The sequence below is a fragment of the Myotis davidii genome, unplaced genomic scaffold (assembly GCF_000327345.1).
Source record: "Myotis davidii unplaced genomic scaffold, ASM32734v1 scaffold866, whole genome shotgun sequence".
In the NCBI taxonomy this organism is placed as follows: Eukaryota; Metazoa; Chordata; class Mammalia; order Chiroptera; family Vespertilionidae; genus Myotis; species Myotis davidii.
The window spans coordinates 2,095,642-2,117,521 of NW_006297145.1; the positions used below are offsets into that span (position 1 = coordinate 2,095,642).

At 45.4% G+C, this 21,880-nt stretch overlaps 1 protein-coding gene across 2 annotated transcripts in view; it reads right to left on the reverse strand.

Moving 5' to 3' along the window:
- The window catches only part of ASTN2 (astrotactin 2), a 647,457-nt gene that overhangs the window by 542,932 nt on the left and 82,645 nt on the right, over positions 1-21,880 (reverse strand). For both annotated transcript variants that reach the window (XM_006772883.2, XM_006772882.2), the window contains exon 3: positions 743-895. In XM_006772883.2, coding sequence (XP_006772946.1) covers positions 743-895 — 153 coding nt within the window. The remainder of the gene's footprint in view (positions 1-742; positions 896-21,880) is intronic.

Sequence of the window (21,880 nt, forward strand, 5' to 3'; positions counted from 1 at the left end):
AAGGAGAAGGAGAAGAAGTTGTTGGAGGAGGAGGAGGGGGAGGAGAAGGAAAAGGAGGGGAGATGGAGGAAGAGGAGGAGGAGGAGGTGGTGGTGATAATGATGATGTGGAGGACAGAAGTGGAAGAGGAGAAGGAAAATGAGGGAAAGATCTATTTTTTATTGCATGGTGGGCTATATGCTAAGATATTATAACAACTCTGTAAGTTGGAGAAGCAGAGTGACTCTCCAAAGTGACATGAATTGAACAAAAATTCAGATCTAAACCCAGTTTGAACCAGTTCTGTCTAACTTACAACGTTCCCACTCCTAACCCCATATTCAGGCTGAGAAAGGAGCAGGCACCGTGCTCTGGGAGCCCAGCCTGGGTATCCCTCCATGAGAACATTCACCCCCTTGTGCCATCCCCCACATGGAACCAGCCTCCATTTAAAGAGCATCTGCTCTGCTCGGACCCTGGGCTGAGCACTTCCCATAGACTATCACTAACCTTCTGAACCACTTTAAAACATGCATGCAGCGTTCCCATTCTCAGAGGAGGCAGCAGACTCAGAAACCCTAGCCGGCACCCAGGGGCACAGGCCTGCTGTCTCCACGGCCCCCGCTGAGACGATCCATCAGGGAGACAGAGGCACGACTACCATGAGCACAGGGAACCAAGGGAAGAGGGTACAGGTCTTCCCGGGATCTTCAGACACAGGGGACAGCCCGCTGATGCCCGCAAGAGGTGGAGGAGAGCCTACCTCGAGACTTGCTCCTCCGCTTCCGCTTCCCCGCCGAGGAGCTGCGAGGCGCTGGCTGCAGCTGACCGATCTCGATGGGCGTGTTGGCGCGGAAACTCTCCTTGAACTTCTGCATCAGGGACTCCACGGTCTCCTGCGTTGCCTCAGCTGCCGCTACAGAGTGGGCAATGGGGCTGAGGTTAGGGCTTGATCCAACCCCAGTCCCTGGAGGCCTGGGCCTAGCCTCCCGGGGTCCCTGGAATTCCCTCCCGGACCCGACCCAGGAATGGTACAGAAGCCACAGGCGCCAGTATAGAGGTATGTACTGGCTTACACACTTATTTCTCGAACATCTATTATGTTCCACGCACTGCCTCTAACCCTTGAGATATGGTGGGGAAAAGTTAGACACAATCCACGCAACATTTCAGGAGACAAAATTGCAGTATCATGGTACGTAGATCACTTGGTACAATATTCCCACTTCCCTTTTGTAAATTTACTTAAGGAAATAGAGGCCTCCAAAGAAGGCATACGACTCACGCCAAGCTTGCACAGGGCAAACAAAGTCAAGCCTTCTAACTCCTAGTCCAATGTTCCATTTGTCTCAATACTGTCCAATGATTTGTTAGGAGCCACATTTCCACAAAACTGAAAAAAGTAGAAAGTTCCAGAGAATGGACAAAGTGAGGTCAGCTGGCAGAGAAAACAAGAACAAAGATAAGAGAAAAATAAATCAGAAATGCTTGAGAAGAAAGGAAAGCGGTCACATAAAAGGCGAGGAGAGGAAAGGAGAAAGAAGGAACATGGCTGAAGGGCCGCAGTGCCTTTGTTCTGAGAAATTCCCAAAGAGAGCCCCAACTCTGAAATCTTCAAACGCAGCCCTCCCTCCATCTACGCCTTCAGAGGCTGGGAATTTCTTCAGTCTGAGCTACATGCCGTCTGATGCCACGAGATGGGACGAGCCCACGGTTCCTGTTCCTTTGAAGGGGTTTCACTAGACTGGACAAAGGAGGCTCTGAGCATCCCAGCACAGATTCTTAAGGAGCTCGTGTTGTCCCTGGAATGCTTATCAGCTGCAACAGGTGTGTCTGCGGGGAAGCACCTACCCAGGAGGCAGGCTTGGGCACTGGGCCCTGTGAGAAGCCCCATCGTTGGGGACACAGTGGAGAATCCATGTTTGCTGTGGAAAAGACAAATACAAAGGACAATACATGCAAACCATGTGGTGGCATTTCCACTCACTCAACTGCCTGCCTTGCCATCCCTCCCCCCAGGTAATCTCCTTAAAGGTGAGCAAGATCCCAAACCTGGGCCCCTCCCTCCTCCAAGCCTGTGTCCAGCAGAGTCGCTACAGCCCAATTCTGAGCAGCACGGTCAGGTCCGATCGGATGCTTTAAAACCAGCAGGAGAGAGATTCGCTTAAACTTGTAAGAGTGGTGCTCTACTGCGGTACAAAATCTAGAGAAACTCAGTCTACAGCCTACTGTGGATTGAACTGTCTGCCCCCAATGTCACATCTTGAAGACTTAACCCCCTATGTGACTGTCTGTGGAGATAGGGCTTTTAGTGGGTCAAGTTAAACGTAGTCCAGAGGACAGGACGCTAACCACAGGGTTGGTGTCTTCGTAGGAAGAGGAGGAGGAACCCTCCTGACGTGTACACCAAGGCACGGCCACGCACGCGCACAGTGAGGAGAAGGCTGTCCAAGAGCCAGAACCCCGCGTGCTGGCCTTCCATCCTCTAGAGCTGAGAGAAGTTTCATCCTGGTGTCTAAGCCACCGAGTCTACAGCATCTGGGAATGGCAGCTCAAGTAGATAGCACAGTCACTTGGAGGGGAAAGCTCCAGCAAATGAATCGGTGGGGGATACAGACATTTGCCCACTACAAGGTGCAATGTTGAAAAAAAACCCCACCAAACAACCATCTTGATGTCCACCACATGGACAGGAAGGCTAATATTAATGAAATGGTTGACATAGAACTGTGAAGTGTACAAACAAGATATATACATATATATATATATATATATATATTAAAGGAAGATGATATAAGAGGTTTTATTAGAGGAGCAGAACCTAGTCTAGGAAAGCTATGGACACTTCCTTAATGAGCAGTGTGAAGCTCTGAAAAGAATTTGTGTTAATCAGGTGAGAAGGAAGGGGGCGGGGTGGTAAGGTGAAAAGGAGCAAAAGAGGCAGAGGGAAGAGTCTAAACAAAGACTTCCCTGGGAGAAGGAGTACAAGAAAGAGCTACAATAGCCACTGGGCCTAAAACACTGGTGAGTGACCAGAGATAAAGATGGAGAGGTGGGAAGTCCTAACGCTGACCCTGACCTTTGCCCTGACCCAGACCCTAACTGTTCTGGGACTTGCTAAGGACAGAACATGCTGATTTCCATGGCTTATTTCCTCCTGTGTACCATCCTCTCTCTCACCCCAGCCCTCCCAAATCCCATTTAATAGCCCTATCAAAATCAATAGATCAAGTTGTCCATGTCCTCATTTAGGGAATACTGCTCTGACCACAGAGAGAAACTTCATTGCAGAAGGACAGAAATGGAAGTGAGATCAAGTAGAAGACCATGCAGAAGTCCAGACATGGGATGACCTATCTACCTGGATAGGGTAGTAGAAATAAAGTGGACAGAGAAGCAGAGAGTAGAGCCAAAAGGTTAGATTAGTAGAGAGAGAGAAGTGGGCAAATCCAAGAGTTATTTTTCAGGTACAACTCCTCCGAAGTGGCGAGTGATTGGAAAAGGTGGACATGGGGGAGGGAGGTAAGGAGGATGACTCCTGATCTTTTGGAACCATGGTATCTCACAGCCTGAAGAGAACAGGTTCGAGATAGGAAAACGTGTGGTGCCTTCCAGATGTCTAAGTGGAGGCGTGAGAAGACAGTAAGTTATGTGGGTCTCCCACTCACAGGAGAGAAATGGGCTCTATGGAGACCCCACATTGCATTCCTTAGAAAAGGTGGAGGGAGTGTGTGCTTGCTCAGCATGTGAGCTTCTGGCACAGTACAGGCAATAGAACAATTTCCTTCCTCATTGACATCTGCACCCCCAGATTCACCCTCCACCCCAGGTTCACTCTGCCTCACTTTATGTCCTGGAGGCAGACTCTCTGTGGGGTGCCGCATGGCTCCTTCTGACCTGGCTATGAGTTTTCCCAGTGAGATGCTCTGCAGGATGTGGAAGGACAGAATCTGGGGGGTGTCTTCCCACGCCCTTCCCTGTCTCTGTGTCATATGTCTGATAGGGACTGGGATTCTCAGCCACGGCAGCCTCTGCCCTTTTACAGACCCTGTTCTCATGGCTCCAGTAAAACCATTTCTTCTCCCTGCCCGTCCACAGTTCTAGGGGTGGGCAGTGGTTTCCTGAACATTGTTGTCACTGGTTCCTCAGTGCCCCCATGTTGAGTCTCTTCACTCTGCGTGCACCTCGATCAATAGTCACTTCATTGAATTTTTCCTGAAAGTCCCATTGAAGGGTGCCTTCTTTGTCCATCTAGGTCTAGAACCTTGACTCCTCCCTCTTCATCGTGGCTCTGACATTCAGCAGTTCCTAAAGGTCAGTTTCTCCCCACCCTGTTACCTCTGATTCACTTTCTCCTGAGCTGATGCCGACAGCACTGGCAGGAGGAGAGGAAGACACACAGAGAGGGAAGGCTTGCTCCCCTGAGCTGTGGGGTTTCTGATCCCGACAACAGCAAATCCCTTCCATCTGTTTGGCTGTTCTTGCCTCAGCGACAGTGCCGGAAGCCCAGACAGGCTTAGAGGGGGAAGTGCTTGTGCAAACCCCCTCCATGGCTCCTTTCCTCCTGTGCACCATTCTCCTTCCCACACCAACCCTCCCAATCACATTCAGTAGCTCCATCAATATCAATAGATCAAGTTGTCCAAACAAGCCACAGTACCTCCTGGTGCCCGCTGAGCTCTGCCTCCCCAGAGCAGCAAAATGCTCGCCCCGTCGCCTGGCTGAATGCAACAGATGGTGCTTGATCTGAGCATTGTGGCAGGCCAGGGAAAGGGAGGGAGGGAGGGGGCTGCCTCCTTCTAATTGACATATGAGAGGCTGTCAAGTTTAATGAGGATGAATGACTGGGGCCTGTGCAGAGGAGCCCTGGTCCCCAAGTCATGGGAGGGAGAGGAGAGAAAGAGGAGAGGAGAGAGAGAGAAGAGATAGAGGCGAGAGGGACGAGAGAGAGGGGAGGGGAGGGGAGGAGAGGAAAGGAGAGGAGAGGAGATTTCTCTCTCACATTGATGTTTCTCTCTCTGGGGAGGAGAGGAGAGGAGAGGAGAGGAGAGGGAGGGGAGAGGAAAAGGGGGAGGAAAAGGGGAGGAAGAGACACAAGAGTGGAAAGTAAAATTGTGTACAGTGATGAAGGTAGAAAAGGAAGAGGCAAAGAGTGGAGAGAAAGAAGGAGAGAAGGTGGATCCCGAGCGCCTTTGCCAGGCACGTGTCTGTTTCCAGATACCAGGCCAGCTTCTGCCTGATGCGCCACTGTGCAGAAGGCACCACACCCTGTGTCTACACTGGTACTCAGCAACCCTGAGACCCAACTCTCACCTGCTCTCTCCCCACCTCGCAGCCTGGGATGTTTTACCACTAAACCTCGTATATGCAGTTTCAAGTGCCTGTAGCACCTTTAGCATCCACTTAAGTTTTCTAAACTCACCTAGCCTCTGTAGAAAGAAAAGTCACAATTCTTCGAAAACCAAGCAGCCAAACAGGAAGCTTGGCATTTCCGTGTGTTCTCTCGTTGATTCCTCTTAATAAACCTGGAAGGTAAGCATCCTTAGCTGCTGTTCAGAAATGAGGAAATGAGACGCAGGGAAGTAAACCAACGCCGAGGGTCCCACAGCTTAGAAATGGCAGAGCTATGATTTGGAGCCAGGTTTTGGGGACTCTGATGACATGGGCCCACCCACTGTATCACCCAACATATACCCTCTCTCTCTCTGGACTGCTGGGTGGATGGAGATGAATATCTCAGTCGTGGAGTTTGTCTGTGACCTGGGAAGTGATGCTGACAGCCCAGCCCCTTTGAACACCTGGGCCAGGAGCCCCAGGCAACCGGGCTGTGGTTGAAACGGGGGCCAGTGTAACTGTGCTCAGTGCTGACGGTCAAGACTGTCCATCCTGGAGGTGCCAAGCTCAGCTCATGCCCCATTTCCCCACTTCTGTCTCTCACAGACTATGCTCAGAGAACCAAGACACAGTGGGCATTAGTTGGCCATATTGCCCACCTGTGTCTTGTGCAAGTAAAATAGGGTCCCAATGTAAACGCTGCCTCAGTGTAACCTTGAGGCACTCCCTTCACTTGTACATCCCTCTGTCTCCTCCTCTGTGAATGTCTGCAGGTCACTGGCGGGTGAGCGTAATTATGCACGTAAACTGTCTCCCAGAGCCTCAAGCATGCAGTGAGCGCCCCAGAGGCCATCATTACCCACCTTTCTCTCACCCTTAAGCTTCATAATTGGTCAATCAATCAGTTCATTTTTTCATTTTGAAAGTCGCCTTCATTATAAAATATCCACTTTGGAGATTATTTTAGACAGTATATATGCACCCTCTTATTTAGATGTGGAAACAGGAGCAGTGGGAGACTAGTCATGATAAAAATAAGCTGTGGCCCATGGTTCCACATTAAGGTCTCCTATTTCCACTACTCTTCCTGCTCTCTCAAGTTCTAGGACAAGTTCAGCCTCAGATCTTGTGATGTTTCACATATGTGTCAACTGGCCTAGGCCGTGGCACCCAGACATTTGGTCAAACGGTATTCCAGACATTTGTATGAAGGTATTTTTTAGTTGAGATTGACATTTAAATTAGTAGATTCTGGGTAAGACAGACTATTCTTCATAATGTCGGTGGACGTCATCCAATCAGCTGAGGACCTAACAGAAAACAGACCACCCTCCCCCACTAGGAAAAAGGAATTCTGCCAACAGACAACCTTCAGACTCGAGCTGCAATATCAACTCTGCCCCAGGTCTCCAGTGGACCAGCTAACCCTGAACATTTTGGAATTATCAGCCTCCACAATCACATTAATCAACTCCTTAAAGTCAATCAATTTGTCAATAGATAGATATAGAGATGATATAAATATAGAGATATATAGAGTTGATCCTTGAATAACACAGTTTGAACTGCATGGGTCCACTTATATAAAGATTTTTTTTTTCAATAGATACAGAGTCAAAAGCTACATGTGTATTTTTCTACTGTGCAGGGGCTCAGCATCACTAACCCCCACATTGTTCAAGGGCCAATTCTATAGAGAGAGGGGATGTATATAACCAATCTATACCTATATCTATACCTACATTGGCTCTGTTTCTCTGAAGAACCCTAATATGACCTCAACTTGCATCCCCAGGCTTCGGACTGGGCACACTCAGACGCCAGGATTGGAAGGACATAACTAAGAGAAGACCGCTCAGACCTAAAGCACACCTCAGCGCGGAAGACATGCTGGAAAAGCAAAGAAAGATGAAATTTGGAAGTGGTGAGAGCCCAGTCATGGACCCAACATTGTATCTCACACCTCACATTACCACCTCATGAAAAGGAAAAAAAAATAAATTAAGAAAGAACACAGCCAAGTGTTTCTTAGCCAGAAGAGAAGACTCCCCCAGCAGAAGACATTTAAATCCATGTACACATTTTTTTTAAAAAATGGCCACCTCTTCCCAATTCTCAGGGATAGAAAGTTGATGGATAGAATTTTCTCACTTTGTAGTTTTTTCTCCCACATATTTTCGGAAACCTTTGAGGCCTGGCACAGCTTATCTTCAAGCAAGTGCCTGTAGACAAGAAAAATGGACAAAACAGCAACAAATATAAATTGGAAAGCGTAGAAATAGCCTTTTCTTATGAACACCATCCCGGGCCTGCTAGGGAAGACAGCAGATGTGCAGGGTGGTCATATTTCTGCTGGAGAGCTGCACTGAGTTCGAATGATGGAATTGAACTTAGCGATATTCTCCTGCGCTCTGTTTAAAACACAGTTCCTTCCAGGTTCTCTGGAGCTGGCTCCGCTGCCCCTCACGGGACACCGAGGGCCTCTAAGATTCTGCCTGCCCCACGGCCCTGTCATTCCAAATGTCAATAAACTATGTGCTTTCCATGAGACGGATGCAGTGGCCACAGGACTGCACTGTTCAGTTTGCAAAGCCCTCTCACCTCTCTTAACGAATGCCGTCCATACAACCTCCCTTTTTATGGAGCCTGAGAAGCAAAGGAGATTTCCAAAGGTCTGGCTGGGGCTGAGACGACAGGCCCACAAATCCAGGTCAAGAAAGAAAGGGGCCAGCAACCAGACAGGATGGGACAAAGACTTCTTGGTCACTTATCACCACTTTGGTGGGAGGGCGCGACTATGGAAAAGGTGTCAGAACCAGGCACCGTTTGGAATATGAGCCGTGTTTCTTCCCAGCTGTGAGATGTGGGCAAATCATTGAGCCACTCAGAGCCTCAGTTTCTCCGAGTGTTAAAATGGGGTTTATAACTCCAACCCCAGCAAGCTGCTTTGGGATAAAATAAAATATTAAACTGTGTATTACAGTGCCCGGTAGAGAAAGGATTTTCAAGATAAGAGTTACTAGTATTATTGCCCAAAAGATCTTAAAGCAGCAGTCATAGCAAATCTGGATTTTCCACCCAACCCGGTGGCCTGCACATTCCCAGAATCCTATAGGACTCCCAGTCACTAGCCCAATTCCTCTCCTAGACTCATCCCTTCTGTAAATGGACCGGAAGGCCCTGTGTGTGACTCAGCACCCCTTGGCCCTGGAGGGCACCTCTGGGGCACATTTGGAATTCTCTATCCAACCGCTGACCGAGCAATGTATCGGGGTGGACACTGGGGACAGAGTGATGAGCTGAACAGTGTCCCTTCTTTCAAAGGTGACACTGTTTACTGGAAACATCAGGTAAAGACAATGACAATTGACGGTGCTGAACATCCAGATAGAAAGAGACGTGTGACGAGAACACTGAAAGCGAGTCCCCCAATTCCTTCTGTGAGCACAAAGCTTTGGACATCTCCCAGAGGAGACCTTGGCCTGGCTGAGCCTTAAAGAATTCAGAACCAGGTAAAGGGGGCGATGCAAATAGGAGCATCAGCAGGCGGCAGGGGCGATGACTGTAGAGAAAATGCCACAGAGTTTGCTTCTTCTAGAGCTTACAGTGAGAGATGATTTTATTACCCAGAAAATCCACCTTCAAGAGAGGAAGGAGGGCGGACTCGCCCAGATCCTAGCTCAAAAAGCCCCGCTACTTTGAGAGCTCTGCTTTCCAAACTCACTGTCCTCTCCTCTCCTGTCCCTGTGACTGTCATCTCAGACACACACAGTGTACAACAAGCCTGGGCTTAAACCTCCCTTCTACCACTTACACAGTATGTGACTGGCTATTGGGTGTGTTCCTTTCCTTCTCTAAGCCCCAGTTCCTCATCTGTAAAACCTTAAGCAGAAATCTCCCTTAAGAATTGTGAATTTCTGTAGGTTTTTCTTTTTTCTTTTTGGCATTTAATTCAAGGCAATAATATATGCAAAGTTTTAGCACAGAACCCCCAAACGGATTAAGCACTCAATAAAGTAGAGCCTTTGTTATCATTACTGTTATCCAGCTTAATTGAGATAAGCTTGTCGAGGGGGCTTGCACCAAGGCAAAGCTCAATACAGGCTAAGTTCTCCATTTCCCCAGTGAGTAACTCTTGGCCTTTGATTAACTATTGGACTCTAGTTCCCCGTTTTCCTCGCATGTATAAGTTTCACTATCATCTCCGGCCTCTGTGACACGCAGGGATCCCATCGGCACTATACTCCAGCCCATCCCCATCATGGCCATGCCTCCTATGTAGCCATGCCCTGGGACCTAAAAATGTAGCTCCTGCCCATGGTCCTCTGTGTACTCTCATAGCGCACTATGTCATGCTCATCAAGCTCTCAGAGATCAATCACCAGGTCGTGGACTTCAGTTCTACTGTGGCAAATGCTTGGGAACACGTGTATCTATTGCAGACGAAGGTCTAGCTCCATCATTAGGAGCCAGAGGAGTTGTTTTTCTGACAGCTGGTTGGCAGGGAGAGGAGAGTCCCACCCACACTCTTACCCCTACTCCTTTCCTCCCCAGACATTTAACCTCCTCTTGGCTTCACTTCTTCCTCCAGAGACTTACCCTGAAACTGGCTGATTTATCTACTAGCGAGGTTCACCTGAACCTACCAATTCCAATTTGCCAATATTATCTCATTAGTCACGCAAACACAATCACGACGGTAATAATGACATTTACCATTTGTGGGATCTTTATAAGGTGACAGGTATTATTTTAAGGTAAGTATAGCCATCACTTAATGTAACACTTCTTCACCCCTCCCTGCACCCATACCCTGGATCCAGCCTCCGTCAGTAGAGATGGAGGGTGCCTCATTAGCCTTTGACTTGTGCCCGGCTCTGTGACTTGTTTTGGCCAATGGGATGTGGGTGGGAATAGCATGTACCAGTTATGAGCCTGAGCTTCCAGAGGCTTCGCATAGTTTTGCTCACACACGTACACCTGCCACCAGCATGAAGAGGACCTGTCCCAGCGAGCCTACTGGCTCCAGGAAGAAAATCCAACTCCTGCGAGAGTCACAGCTCAACAACACAGAGGAGTCACCTGACCTCCAGCCCCGGTCACTGACCCCAGCCAACCCGGGGAGGATGAACAAACCCATCTGAGGTTGAGCACAACACTCTATCCCATCCGATCCTCAGATATGTGACAAGTCAATGTTTATTACTGGATGCCACTGAGATTTTGTAGTTATTTGTTATATAACATTCTGTGGCAAGAACTGACTGATACACAACCTTCCAAAGTAAATATAATTATATTAAGCTTACGAATGGATAAGTGGCGCACAACAAGGTTAATTAAATTTTCAAGGGTCATATACCCTATACATAGCAGAGCTGGACAAATACTACTTCGTGGCTTATTTTGGAGTGAGACCAACAAGCATGGCTTAATGAAATGACTTTGGAGTGGGGGAAGGAGCCCTGTCAGCCAGCTTCCCTTCAGACCATATTACTGATAATTATGAGGATGATCCCAGAAACGAAAGCCATCTCTTCAGGAGCATAAAGACTGTTAACACATCCATTCAGAGCTTTCAGGGTTGGATAAGCTTGCTGAATAAATGAACACATGTTATAGAGTTTATATAACTGGACACTGAATGAGAAATATGAAAAAAAAATGCGTTGTGACATAGGTACATTACTGACCCATGCTGTGGTGGTGGTGGTGGTGGTTCACTGCTTCAACAGGTGGTCTTTCCCACCCATCTTTCTTTAAACTAAGGGCAAATCTTCCCACTGCAAAAGAGTGGTTATACATTTAAACACATGTATGTCAACTATAGCAAATGGCAGGGACTGGGGAGTGAAATTAATGCAGCTGCATTATAAGTATGTCCTATTTCTCAGTATTAAGCTCTTAAAAATAGACCTGCTAAATATATAGACAATAATGGATGGAGGCTGAGTTGGTGTTTCTATGAGGCTCAGGATTTTCCATTTAATGACTTATAATTGCAATTTCCCATTTCTACATGATGGCTAGAGCAGGCTTGCTTTATTACTCGAGATAACATGGAACCACCACACAAAGACGGAAGCAGAAAGTTAGAGAGGAACCTCGGGGGAGGGGACAGCACGGAATCCTGAGTCAGAAACTCAGCCGACCTTGGGGAAGACCAGGTCTCCAGTGCTAACCTCGCTGCTGTATGACCTGGGACACCTCACCCAGCCTCTCTGAACCTTGGGAAATAAACACTTCTGTGAGGTGCATGTGAAAGCATTTGATAAGCTGTGTCACTGTAAAGTTTGCAACATTGCCACTTCACGATTACTGGTAAAGACTGGGGCTTCTAAGTTCTGCTCTTCACATCCCTAATCAAATAGACAGTGTGCATACACAGAAATGAGACAAAACAAGGCGGTAAACACACAGTGTGAACTTATCTTATTATGAAGCTGCCTGTTAGCATCTGCTCACCCTCGAGTACAATGACAGTGCCTCCCTGAGCCTCGGCTCTTCCGCATTCACTGACGGAGAGGAGGACAGCTACAGGGCAGATGTAAGCACACTAGCGATACCACGAAGTCATTCTGTTGACTTGTTGACTTTACTCAATGCCAGGCACCACGAGCCTGAGAAGGGGGTGATACTAGTTAGTCCCATATGGGGACAGAGCTTGGCCTGGAGTCCAAGCTGGTCTGACACCTAAGATCTCAACCACGGCTGGAATAATGCAAACAGGAGGAGTCAAAGAAGGACATGGAAGGAACGGAAAAGGGATCAGCCTATGGAATGGTGGGGCCATCCCAAGCACCCATGGGTGGGTACCACGTGGATATAGGGTCACACATGCATCTTAGGAGTTAATTTTATCCCCTGGTGCGATAATCCTGAATTATCTCCTTCCTGCCTTCTTTCCTTAGCCCTGGTTAAAACTGCCTCAGCTCAGGTATGGATACCTCCTTTATTCTCTATCCTTTTCCCAGAAAGCAGACAAAAAACTAAGCTACGGCAGCAGAGAGGGCAGGAAATCATGCCTTTAGTGGAGCAGAACAAATTCCTCCTCTGATGTTTTTGGTGAAATAATAGAGATCCATCGCAGGGAGCCATTTGTACAGAGAGCCTGCAAGCATGGGCGGGTGGGTCTTGAGGAATATTCTCATTTTGCTAGATGTGCACAGCGAGGTAGCGAAGTGTGAGAAAAGGAGACAGACGGAGAGGCTCTGATAGAACCTGCAAACCAAGCTCATCTGGCAGCCCTGGGAGGAGGCTCCCATGCCAGTCGCTGCTCTGATAGGCTGTTCCAGGATTATAAATAGCATTCATATTCTCCCTCTCTCTCTCTCCCTCTCTCCCCTCAGAGTGGCCCCCTCTTCCTGCTGGCAGCTAATTCAAGAGACCCTCTGTCTCTTATCTGTCATCTCCTAATTTGCACCTCCGGAATTTGGACACCCCATGCCTCGATTAGACAGGGTGCCCGACTAGATCTTGGGGGACTTTTCTCCAATAATGGAATAAACACACGTTCTGCTGGATGTCTTTCCTCCTCTCCTTACTATGCGATTTCCATTCAATAATTTGGACATCAGAGATCTCAATGTGCGTTAACAGTAAGGTTAACCACTGAGAAAGTAACATATATTTCCTAGGCTACATTCATAAAAGCATCAAGTCTTAGGACGAAGAAGGGGGCATCTCCCCTGTGCAGTGCTCAGATGGCACCCGGAGGACTGCATTATGGCCTGAATGTCAGGTGAAGCATGTTATTAGTAAAGTAGAAACAGGTCCAGCTACGAGAAGCTAGCCCGATATGAAGGCTGTAATGGTATCATAAGGAACAAGTATGACACGGTAAGGGAGTAAATATTAACTGCTTCGATCATTGGAATGGCTGTAATACTAGTACAACTTTTAATGCTAATGGTTAACGTTCTTACTATGTCCCATGCCCCATGGTACATGATTTATATATGTGATAATTACAAGAGCTAATTTTTGAGTGATTAAATTGGGCCAGGCACCTGCTAAAGTGCGTGAAATAGGGAAGAGAATAAGATGTACAAATTGCCAGTTATAAAAACAGTCACAGGGATGTAAAGAACAGCATAGGAAATGTAGCCGATAATATTACAGTAACTAAATGAAAGCTGTCAGATAGACACTAGACTTATCAGGGTGACCACTTGGTAACTTACATAAATGTCTAAACACTATGTTGTACACCTGAAACTAATATAACATTGGATGTCAACTGAAATTAAAATTTTTTTCTTTAAAAAATAAAGTGATTTGCCAATATAATTTCATGTAATTCTCAACAATACTGTGAGGCAAACTCTACATTTCTCTCTTAATGGTGGGAAAACTGGCCCCGAGACAAGGTAGGGTTCTGTCTGCACTAAGACAGGGTTTGCGATCTCAGCATGACTGACATTTGCGACTGGACAATTATTTGTTGTGGGGACTGACCTGTGTATTTTAGGATGTTTGGCAGCATCCTAGGCCTCTGCTAATTAGATATGACTGACCAAAAGTGTCTTCAAATGTTGCCCAATAGCCCTTGCAGGGTAAAAATCAACCCTAGTTGAGAACCACTGAACCAAGGTAACCTAGGGGGTAAAACGGGAGGGCTGTCTGGAACCAAGATCCATGATCTTAAAATTAATAATAACAATCAAAATAGTTAACACTTATTTTATAGGCCCACTATATGATAGAGCTTTCTAAACATGGAAAGAGGAGCTTGGGGGGTGGGGGGAGAAGGGTAAATCCTCTGAAACAGGAAGAAATCAGGCAAAGGCATCATAATTCAAAAATAACACAGAAGAGATTCAAATATTACATAAAGACAGGGAATACCAGCAATAATTCTAAAAGTCCATTATTCTGTTAATTTAAAACTTGAGGCTCTAATTTTTACTCTAATTGCCTTTCAATAATTGTAGAGGAATTTTAAAAATCTTAATTTGAATTGCCTACTTCTTAGCAGAAACCCAAAGAAATTCACCTTGCTCTTATAAATTCAAGATTAGGAAGATGCCATTCCCAACTCCTTCTTCATCCCTCCAACACACACAGGCACAAATCCTCTTGTCCATGCACCTGGGCTCACAAAGAATTGATTATCGGATTTTAGGCAGAAGAAAGCTGAGATAGAACGGCAAGTTATCAGCAGCGGTGCAGCAAATTGTTAAGTCTCCAATGGCACGGAATAAGTTAATGATGCCTGAAAAAGGAAGACATCGACAAGAGAAAGCCAACACATCCCACCTGCCTCTTTTTTACAGCTGGTACATCTACATCCTGAACCGTCTTTGAACACAGAAAAGGAAAGTGGAGGGAAACCATGAATATCTCTAGCAATTAGAGGCTGGAACAAAAAAAGAGACACATAGATCCAACTCAGTAGGAAACCCATCATCCAGGTGGCATTTCCGAATCAGGTCTCCAAAAAGCCAGATGATGCAATGAGTGATACTAAGATGAAGTTAAATTAAGGGCGGGATTGAGTTGGGCTGGACAGGCAAAATGATTCTTCAATTCACTGGCGACTCAACCACTAAAATAAAAAAGGACAAGAGGAGGATGTGAAGTTCCACTTCCAGAAACCCCAGTGGAAAGAGGGGCCCACCGCCTGGTTGACTTGAGCAACCACCTGCAAAGCACAGGGACGGAAGCAGCACTTCGATGCTGGCTGAGGTCTACACTGGAGGAGGGGAGAGCTTTCCTAGGTGGCATCTGGGAAGATGCAAAGTTCAAACTCATCTTCAGCTCAAAAGATGCCAAGTCATTTCGCATGGCTGGGATTCAGCATTCCGGGAGATGCAGAGGAGGTGAGAGAGATGTTCTGACTACATCAGGAAGAGATCTGAATACCAAGCCAAGCATATGAACTTTAGTCTGTAAAATAAAGAAGCGTATACATAATTTATTATAAGATATATGTGTATACAGAAATATTTTGATCAGAAGAGTGACACTGTCAGAGATATAATTAAGAAAGATCAATGTGACTGTCAGGGTGGAAGAGGAATCTGAAGGGGAAGAATGGATAGAGATAGTAATGATAAAACGAGCCAAAATGTATTGAGCTACTCAGCATGTGCCAGGAACTATGCTAAGCGCTTTATCTGAATTTTGCAATTTACTACTCACAACAACCATATGAGGGAAGCAGGTCAATAAACTGCTTTTTGTAGAAGAAGAATTTAACCTTAGAATTCAAATTGTGTTCAGGGACCCAAACTATTGTTAAAGTTAAGATAGTAACCCAGATTCAGTTCTGGTAACTATGCATTTTATTCCAAGAGGATGTATAGATCTAGACAAAAGACAATGCAGGTTTTGACTATAGCAATGTCAAAGAAAATAGAAGATAATATTATATATGTTGGTATGGATGGGAATAATTGAATTTAGATCAAAATGGGAAGAGATAGAGAAAAGCAAAGAATGCATCCTACTTTTCCCCTCAGAAGGGCATATAACAATATGATTTGAGAGTTAACTATACCCCAATATATCCAAAAGTTACCCGAATGTTCCCATATTCAATAACAAAAGGATGACTTTTCTGTGATGCTTCCTCACCGTGATCAACTTGCCTACAAAACTAATCAAAACATTCATTACAGAAAAGAGAAAGGTCACGGCATTAATAATTTTCTTTTTAAATATTTTTATTGATTTCAGAGAGGAAAGGAGACAGAGATAGAAACATCAATGATGAGAGGGAATCATTGATTGGCTACCTCCTGCATGTCCCCTACTGGGGATCGAGCCAGCAACCTGGGCATGTGCCCTGACCTAGAATCTTACCGTGACCTCCTGGTTCATAGGTCAATGCTCAACCACTAAGCCACACTGGCTGGGCATGAAGAATTTTCTTCATCTTACCATCAACCTCAGGGTAGAGGTTGTTGGGCAAAATTACAAACAAGACTCTGGAATTTGGGCAGGGCAGATAGTCAAGGGTGTTCAGCCAGCCAGCCAAAGGGGGCACTGGATGAATGACCAGGAGGGTTGGTGGAGGATTGAACTTGAAACTGAAGTCAACACAACTTATGTAATTATTCCCACTGACCTGTTCAATATGCTTATGAATATCTCCACAGCTTGCCATATAAGACCATTCCTGGAAGTTTCACTGCTCTTCCTGAATATATCGCCTACTCTGACCTTCAATATTTTCCAGCTTTAACAAAGTCTAAATCCCTTTCTCCACCCTCATGCGTCTGGATGTGGCTGACCCTCCCTACCTCATGCTCTCTCCATTTACAGCCCTCGTTCACTTTTAAGCTAATTGTCTCCATCCATGTGTGCCAACCAGCCATTTGTGGGAAAGGCCATGGAATGTTAATTTCATTTGGAATTGGGTAATTGCAAAGTGCTTCCATTTTTTTTATTATTATATAGAATGAATAAGTATTGTATTAATAGTACCATTTCCAATTATAACCACAATCGCAGGCCTGTCATCCCCTAACTGTGAGTTATTTTTCAAGGAACATTTTTCTGAAGTTTTCTTTTTAAATCCTCTGCCCCACTCCCTTTCTCACATCATTGTAATTAAGATAATGCAGCATAATTATAAACACATATTGGAAGCTCCAATGCCAGCATGAACTACCCAACTCATGCTACACACTTATTGAAATTTCTCAAGCAGAAAGAAAAAGTGTTGAAGTGATTACTGAGGGACAAGAATGAAGACTGGCAAAGGCAGCAGGGAAAAAGTCAGCGCATCTGGAAGACCCAACAGAGTCCTTGTGTGGGAAGCTGAGCTTGACTGAGTATTTCCAGGAGGAAATCAAGAAGCATGCTCACAGCTTTTAGATACTGAGAAAAAAATGTATGGAGCATCTACCATATGCCAGATGCTTCGTACACATCACCTGATTTCTGCATGAAAGCAAATTCATGAAGTTTGTTTTTGTTTACTTTTTTGTTTACTATTTTATAGACGAAGTAACTGAATATCTAAGAAGTTAAAGAAGTAGTCAAAGTATTGGCCAAAGAGTTAGATTGAAGCTAAATTTTATTTAATCCTTGATTTTACTATTAGCTAGTTACTACCATTAAATACCACTCCAGCCTTTTTTTTTTTTTCCTCATTCAAGACTGTATTCATTGCCTTAACCAGTTTGGCTCAGTGGATAGAGGAGGAGTCCTCAAACTTTTTAAACAGGGGGCCAGTTCACTGTCCCTCAGACTATTGGAGGGCCGGACTATAGTTTAAAAAAAAACTATGAACAAATTCCTATGCACACTGCACATCTTATTTTGAAGTAAAAAAACAAAATGGGAACAAATACAATATTTGTATTTGTATGTGGCCCGCGGGCCGTAGTTTGGGATAGAGCATCGGCCTGCAGACTCAAGGGTCCCGGGTTTGATTCTGGTCAAGGGCATGTACCTTGGTTGCGGGCACATCCCCAGTGGGGAGTGTGCAGGAGACAGCTGATCGATGTTTCTCTTTCATCAATGTTTCTAACTCTCTATCCCTCTCCCTTCCTCTCTATAAAAAATCAATCACATATATATTTTTTAAAAAGATTGTATTCATCTATGTGTCTGTAGGTCAAGTGAGGGTCGGATTGCTCAGGCCGGGTTTTGCTTGCTGCAAGCTGCAGGTTGGGTTCTGGTCTACCTCACGAGTGTCTCATCCTCTTTGGGCCATCAGGCTACGTGGGGAATCTTCCCACAGAGATGTGAGAAGGCACAAGAAGGAAACTCCATGGTACAAGCACATTTCAAGCTTTTGCTGTGTCTCACCTGCTAATAAGCCAATGATTAAAGTAAGTCAAATGGTCAAGTCCTGTATGGATGGGATAGAAAAGCATGCCTGGCTCACAGTAGAAGATGGAGAGTGAATACTTGCTGAACAATAGTCCAAAGGATTGTACCTATAACTCTTTCAAGTTTCCACTACACCATGACAACCAGAGCACTTAAAGTTCAAGTTCCTGGAGTGTAAGAGGTCAGGTCCACGGGAGCTGGCCATGATGATACAGAAGCAGTAGTGAGGTGTATGACCTGGAGCTTTTCTCATCTGTATAAATGACAGTAACTCAGAACGAACCTTCCTAAGAAGGCTGTTGGAAGGTGACTGAGATGCCTACAACAGAGTTGTAAAACATAAGAGTGCTGATGTTCTAACACCTTGTTCTGCTTTATTTTTCTTCATAAAAACACATCACTCCTGACATTATACTTGTGTTTATTTAGTTTATTTTTTTCCCCTGAGCCCTTCTAAATGCAAGTTAGATAAATGAAAAGACTTTGTTTACTTTATTAACTACTAGGGGACCAGTGCATGAATTTGTGCATCTTGAAAGGAAATGTGGGCCGGGAGGCTGCAGTAGGCACAGGGGCGGGTCTTGGTCTATCCTCCAATCCCCTGCTTGGCCCCTCCCACTGCAGTCTCAGGTCCCCTATCGGCCAGCAGCCCTGCTCCCACTGCCGCCACTCCCATGCACTGACAGAGCAGGTCTTGCTCGCACTGCTCACACCTGCTGATGGCATTGAGTGATTGGGGATGGCTCCGTCAGCAGGTGGCAGCGGTGGCTGCTGCTGCCCCAATCATCCCTCAGGAGCAGGGGCAGGTGAAGAAACCCTCAGGGCAATCGGGGCTGGTAGCCTCTGCTCAAACCCACTGATGGCACTGAGTAATAGGGAATGGCACTGGGCATCAGCAGCGGGTGCAAGCGGCGACTCCGGTGCCGGCTGCGAGTGCGAGTGTGAGCCAAGCAGTGACTCTGCCACTGGCAGCAGTTGCGAGTGCTGGGTGGGACTGTGGTGCATGGGAGCAAAGAATTTTCAGTAACCACCAGAGGCTCACCCCAAGGACAGCGACCGGTGCTCCACCTGGTCTGGCGCCTCTCCTCACCTGCTCCACCATCCTGCTAAGGCCAATGCCCACTATGTTCTGCACACGCCCCCTGGTGGTCAGCACACATCATAGCAACCAGTTGCCCCAGTTCCTCCATTCAGTCTATTTGCATATTAGCCTTTTATTATATAGGATTATTATATAGGATTATATTGGCAGCTCCTAGAGTATCGACTGGAGTGTAGTAGGCAAGCAATAAAGATTTTTTAAAAATGAAATGTAAAGTATGTGACCTCCAGTTTATAAATACTCTGTGCGTGCAACACAAAAAACTCAACCTGCACCAATCCAGGTATTGTCTTGAGCTTTGAAGAGGGGACAACGATTTGGAGAGCTACAATGGAATGAGGATGAGGATGATGATGATGAAGAATCATGATGATAATGATTCTCTAGGTCTGTAGTTTCTCTTGGGAAAGGTTTCCAATGATAGCTCTTGTACGAGCAGGCAGAATGAAAACCTCACAGCAGGTATAGCAAAGGGTTGGGAGTTAAGAGTTGAAGAAAGCTTCACGGAGCAAGAGGCTTTTGAACTGACGCCTAAAGATGATGTAAGATTCATACACAGAGAGACGAAAGGGCAAGATCCCAGAGAGGGCAGGACAAAGGAAGAAATTCCCAAAGGGAGAAAAGGGTACAGGTCACAGTTACAATGACCCAAAAAATGTCCATACTTCTTTTAGAATTTTTTGGTTTACCTAAGCTATTTCAGATTTATTATATAAGTTGATCCCTTTAACAAACATATAAGATATATAGGAGAGTTATCTCTATGCTGTAGATGAGGAAACAAGCTCAAAGACATTGCATAATTTAACTCTGCAACTCAATAAGAAAAGGCTCAGTTTTTGTATCTGTAAAAATAAGGGTGATCATCATACTAACATGGGACAATGTGAGGATTAAATAAATAAAATATTTAGCACATCATAAGTGCCATGTAAGTGTTAGCTGCCAAACTTACCTGAAGTTCTGAAAATATTCACTCTGGAAGGGTGAACAGACCTCACCAGAGAGAAGCTAGGGAGATGATCAGAGTCTGAGAATGACTGAATGAACAGAGAGAAACAGGGATGTACCCACTGCCTAAGGAGACCTCAGTGGAGGGGTCATTAGGATAGGGGCTGGTCTCAGAGGAGATCTTGAAAGCACCTTCACACAGACAGCCGGCTATAACCCGATCAGGCTCACTGACGTGGCAGTCAAGTTATAGCAAGGCCAATCAAGTCAAACCTTTTCTGATCCTCTTGTTTATCCTCCATCCTTATCTATACTCCAGCCCCAAAGGGGATGGAAACAATAGCTAAAATGTAGAGAAGGAGGTAAGTGAGAAAGAAAAAGCAAGCAAGATTCTCCTACCTTTCCGAGCTGCAGAAATAACCACAGCATCTATCTTCACTAGGAAGCTACGGTCTCCATCTGAATGAGGACTGAAGGGTTGGTTATTACATGACAATGGACATCCCTAAACTGAGATTGTGTTTTGCTACGTTAAGTAAATGCTAGATCTTCATTACCTACTGCTCATCAGAAAAGTCATTCTGTTCTTATAGAGGAACAGAGGGAAATCTAATACCCTAATACTACTCAACAAATACCGAGGGGCAAATAGAAAGCAAAACTAAAGATGCTGTATCATTGTATCCTATGGGTCATATTTGGACAACTTTCTAATACTGTTTTTTGTTACATTTACTATTGTATGACATTAATACAGCTTTTTCCATCCCAAACAGGGCTTTCTTTTTATTGTTAATTTAGTGGAAGTATCACAACATATCCAGATAAAAATTACTTAGCAGGGAAGTGGCAGAATTTGACTTGAGTCTATACTTCCCAAGTCATGAGCCACCTTCATAATTGATATGTACAATTTGTGGTTCCAAACTTGGATTGACCATTAAGTCTTTCTCCCATTGGGTTAGGTACTTTTTTTTCTATATGCTCCTATATTGCCATGGACTCCTTGCTCATGTGACTTCTCATATTTGCAAGTTGCATGGTTGCTACCTTTCCCAATAGAAGTGATTTTCACATCAGCAAAGACCAGGCTTGCACAAAATATAACTATTCCTCCAGTCTTTCTCCAGGGCATGGAGTGCCTGGCACAGAGACTGTGATCGGTATTTGTCAGATAAATGAAAGAATAAATTGATTCTTTAACAGGGACTTGCCATGTTAACTCTGGGTTTCAAAACACTGATCTTTGTGGATTAAGCAAGTATGTTTATTGGTAAACAATTGACTTGTAAATTATTTAATACAAAAAGTTTGGTGTGAAAATACATTCCCAACTAAAATCACTTCCATCTACTTCTAAAATCCATTTTAGAAGCATCACCTTTTAGAAGTATGTGAGGCCATAAAACCATCCTTTACAGATGGCCACACTGAGTCCCAGGGAGTGGGAATGACATCGGAGGCTGGGTCAAGACAGGAAGGCGGGCGGACAGGCGTCCACCTCTTAGTCTCTTAGTCAAGTGCGCTTTCCGCTGCACTGAGCTGGCTGAAGAACACCTTGGCCATGTGTAACTGATTGTTTCCATGGATTTACACTCCAGGGCATCACCTGGTCACCTGGTAAGACTGTCACTGGGTATAAATGAAACGTGAACAAAAGCCCGGAGGAAGTTTCCACTCTGGCATTAATGAACACACGGCACAATCCCAGCCTAATGTTGCATGAAG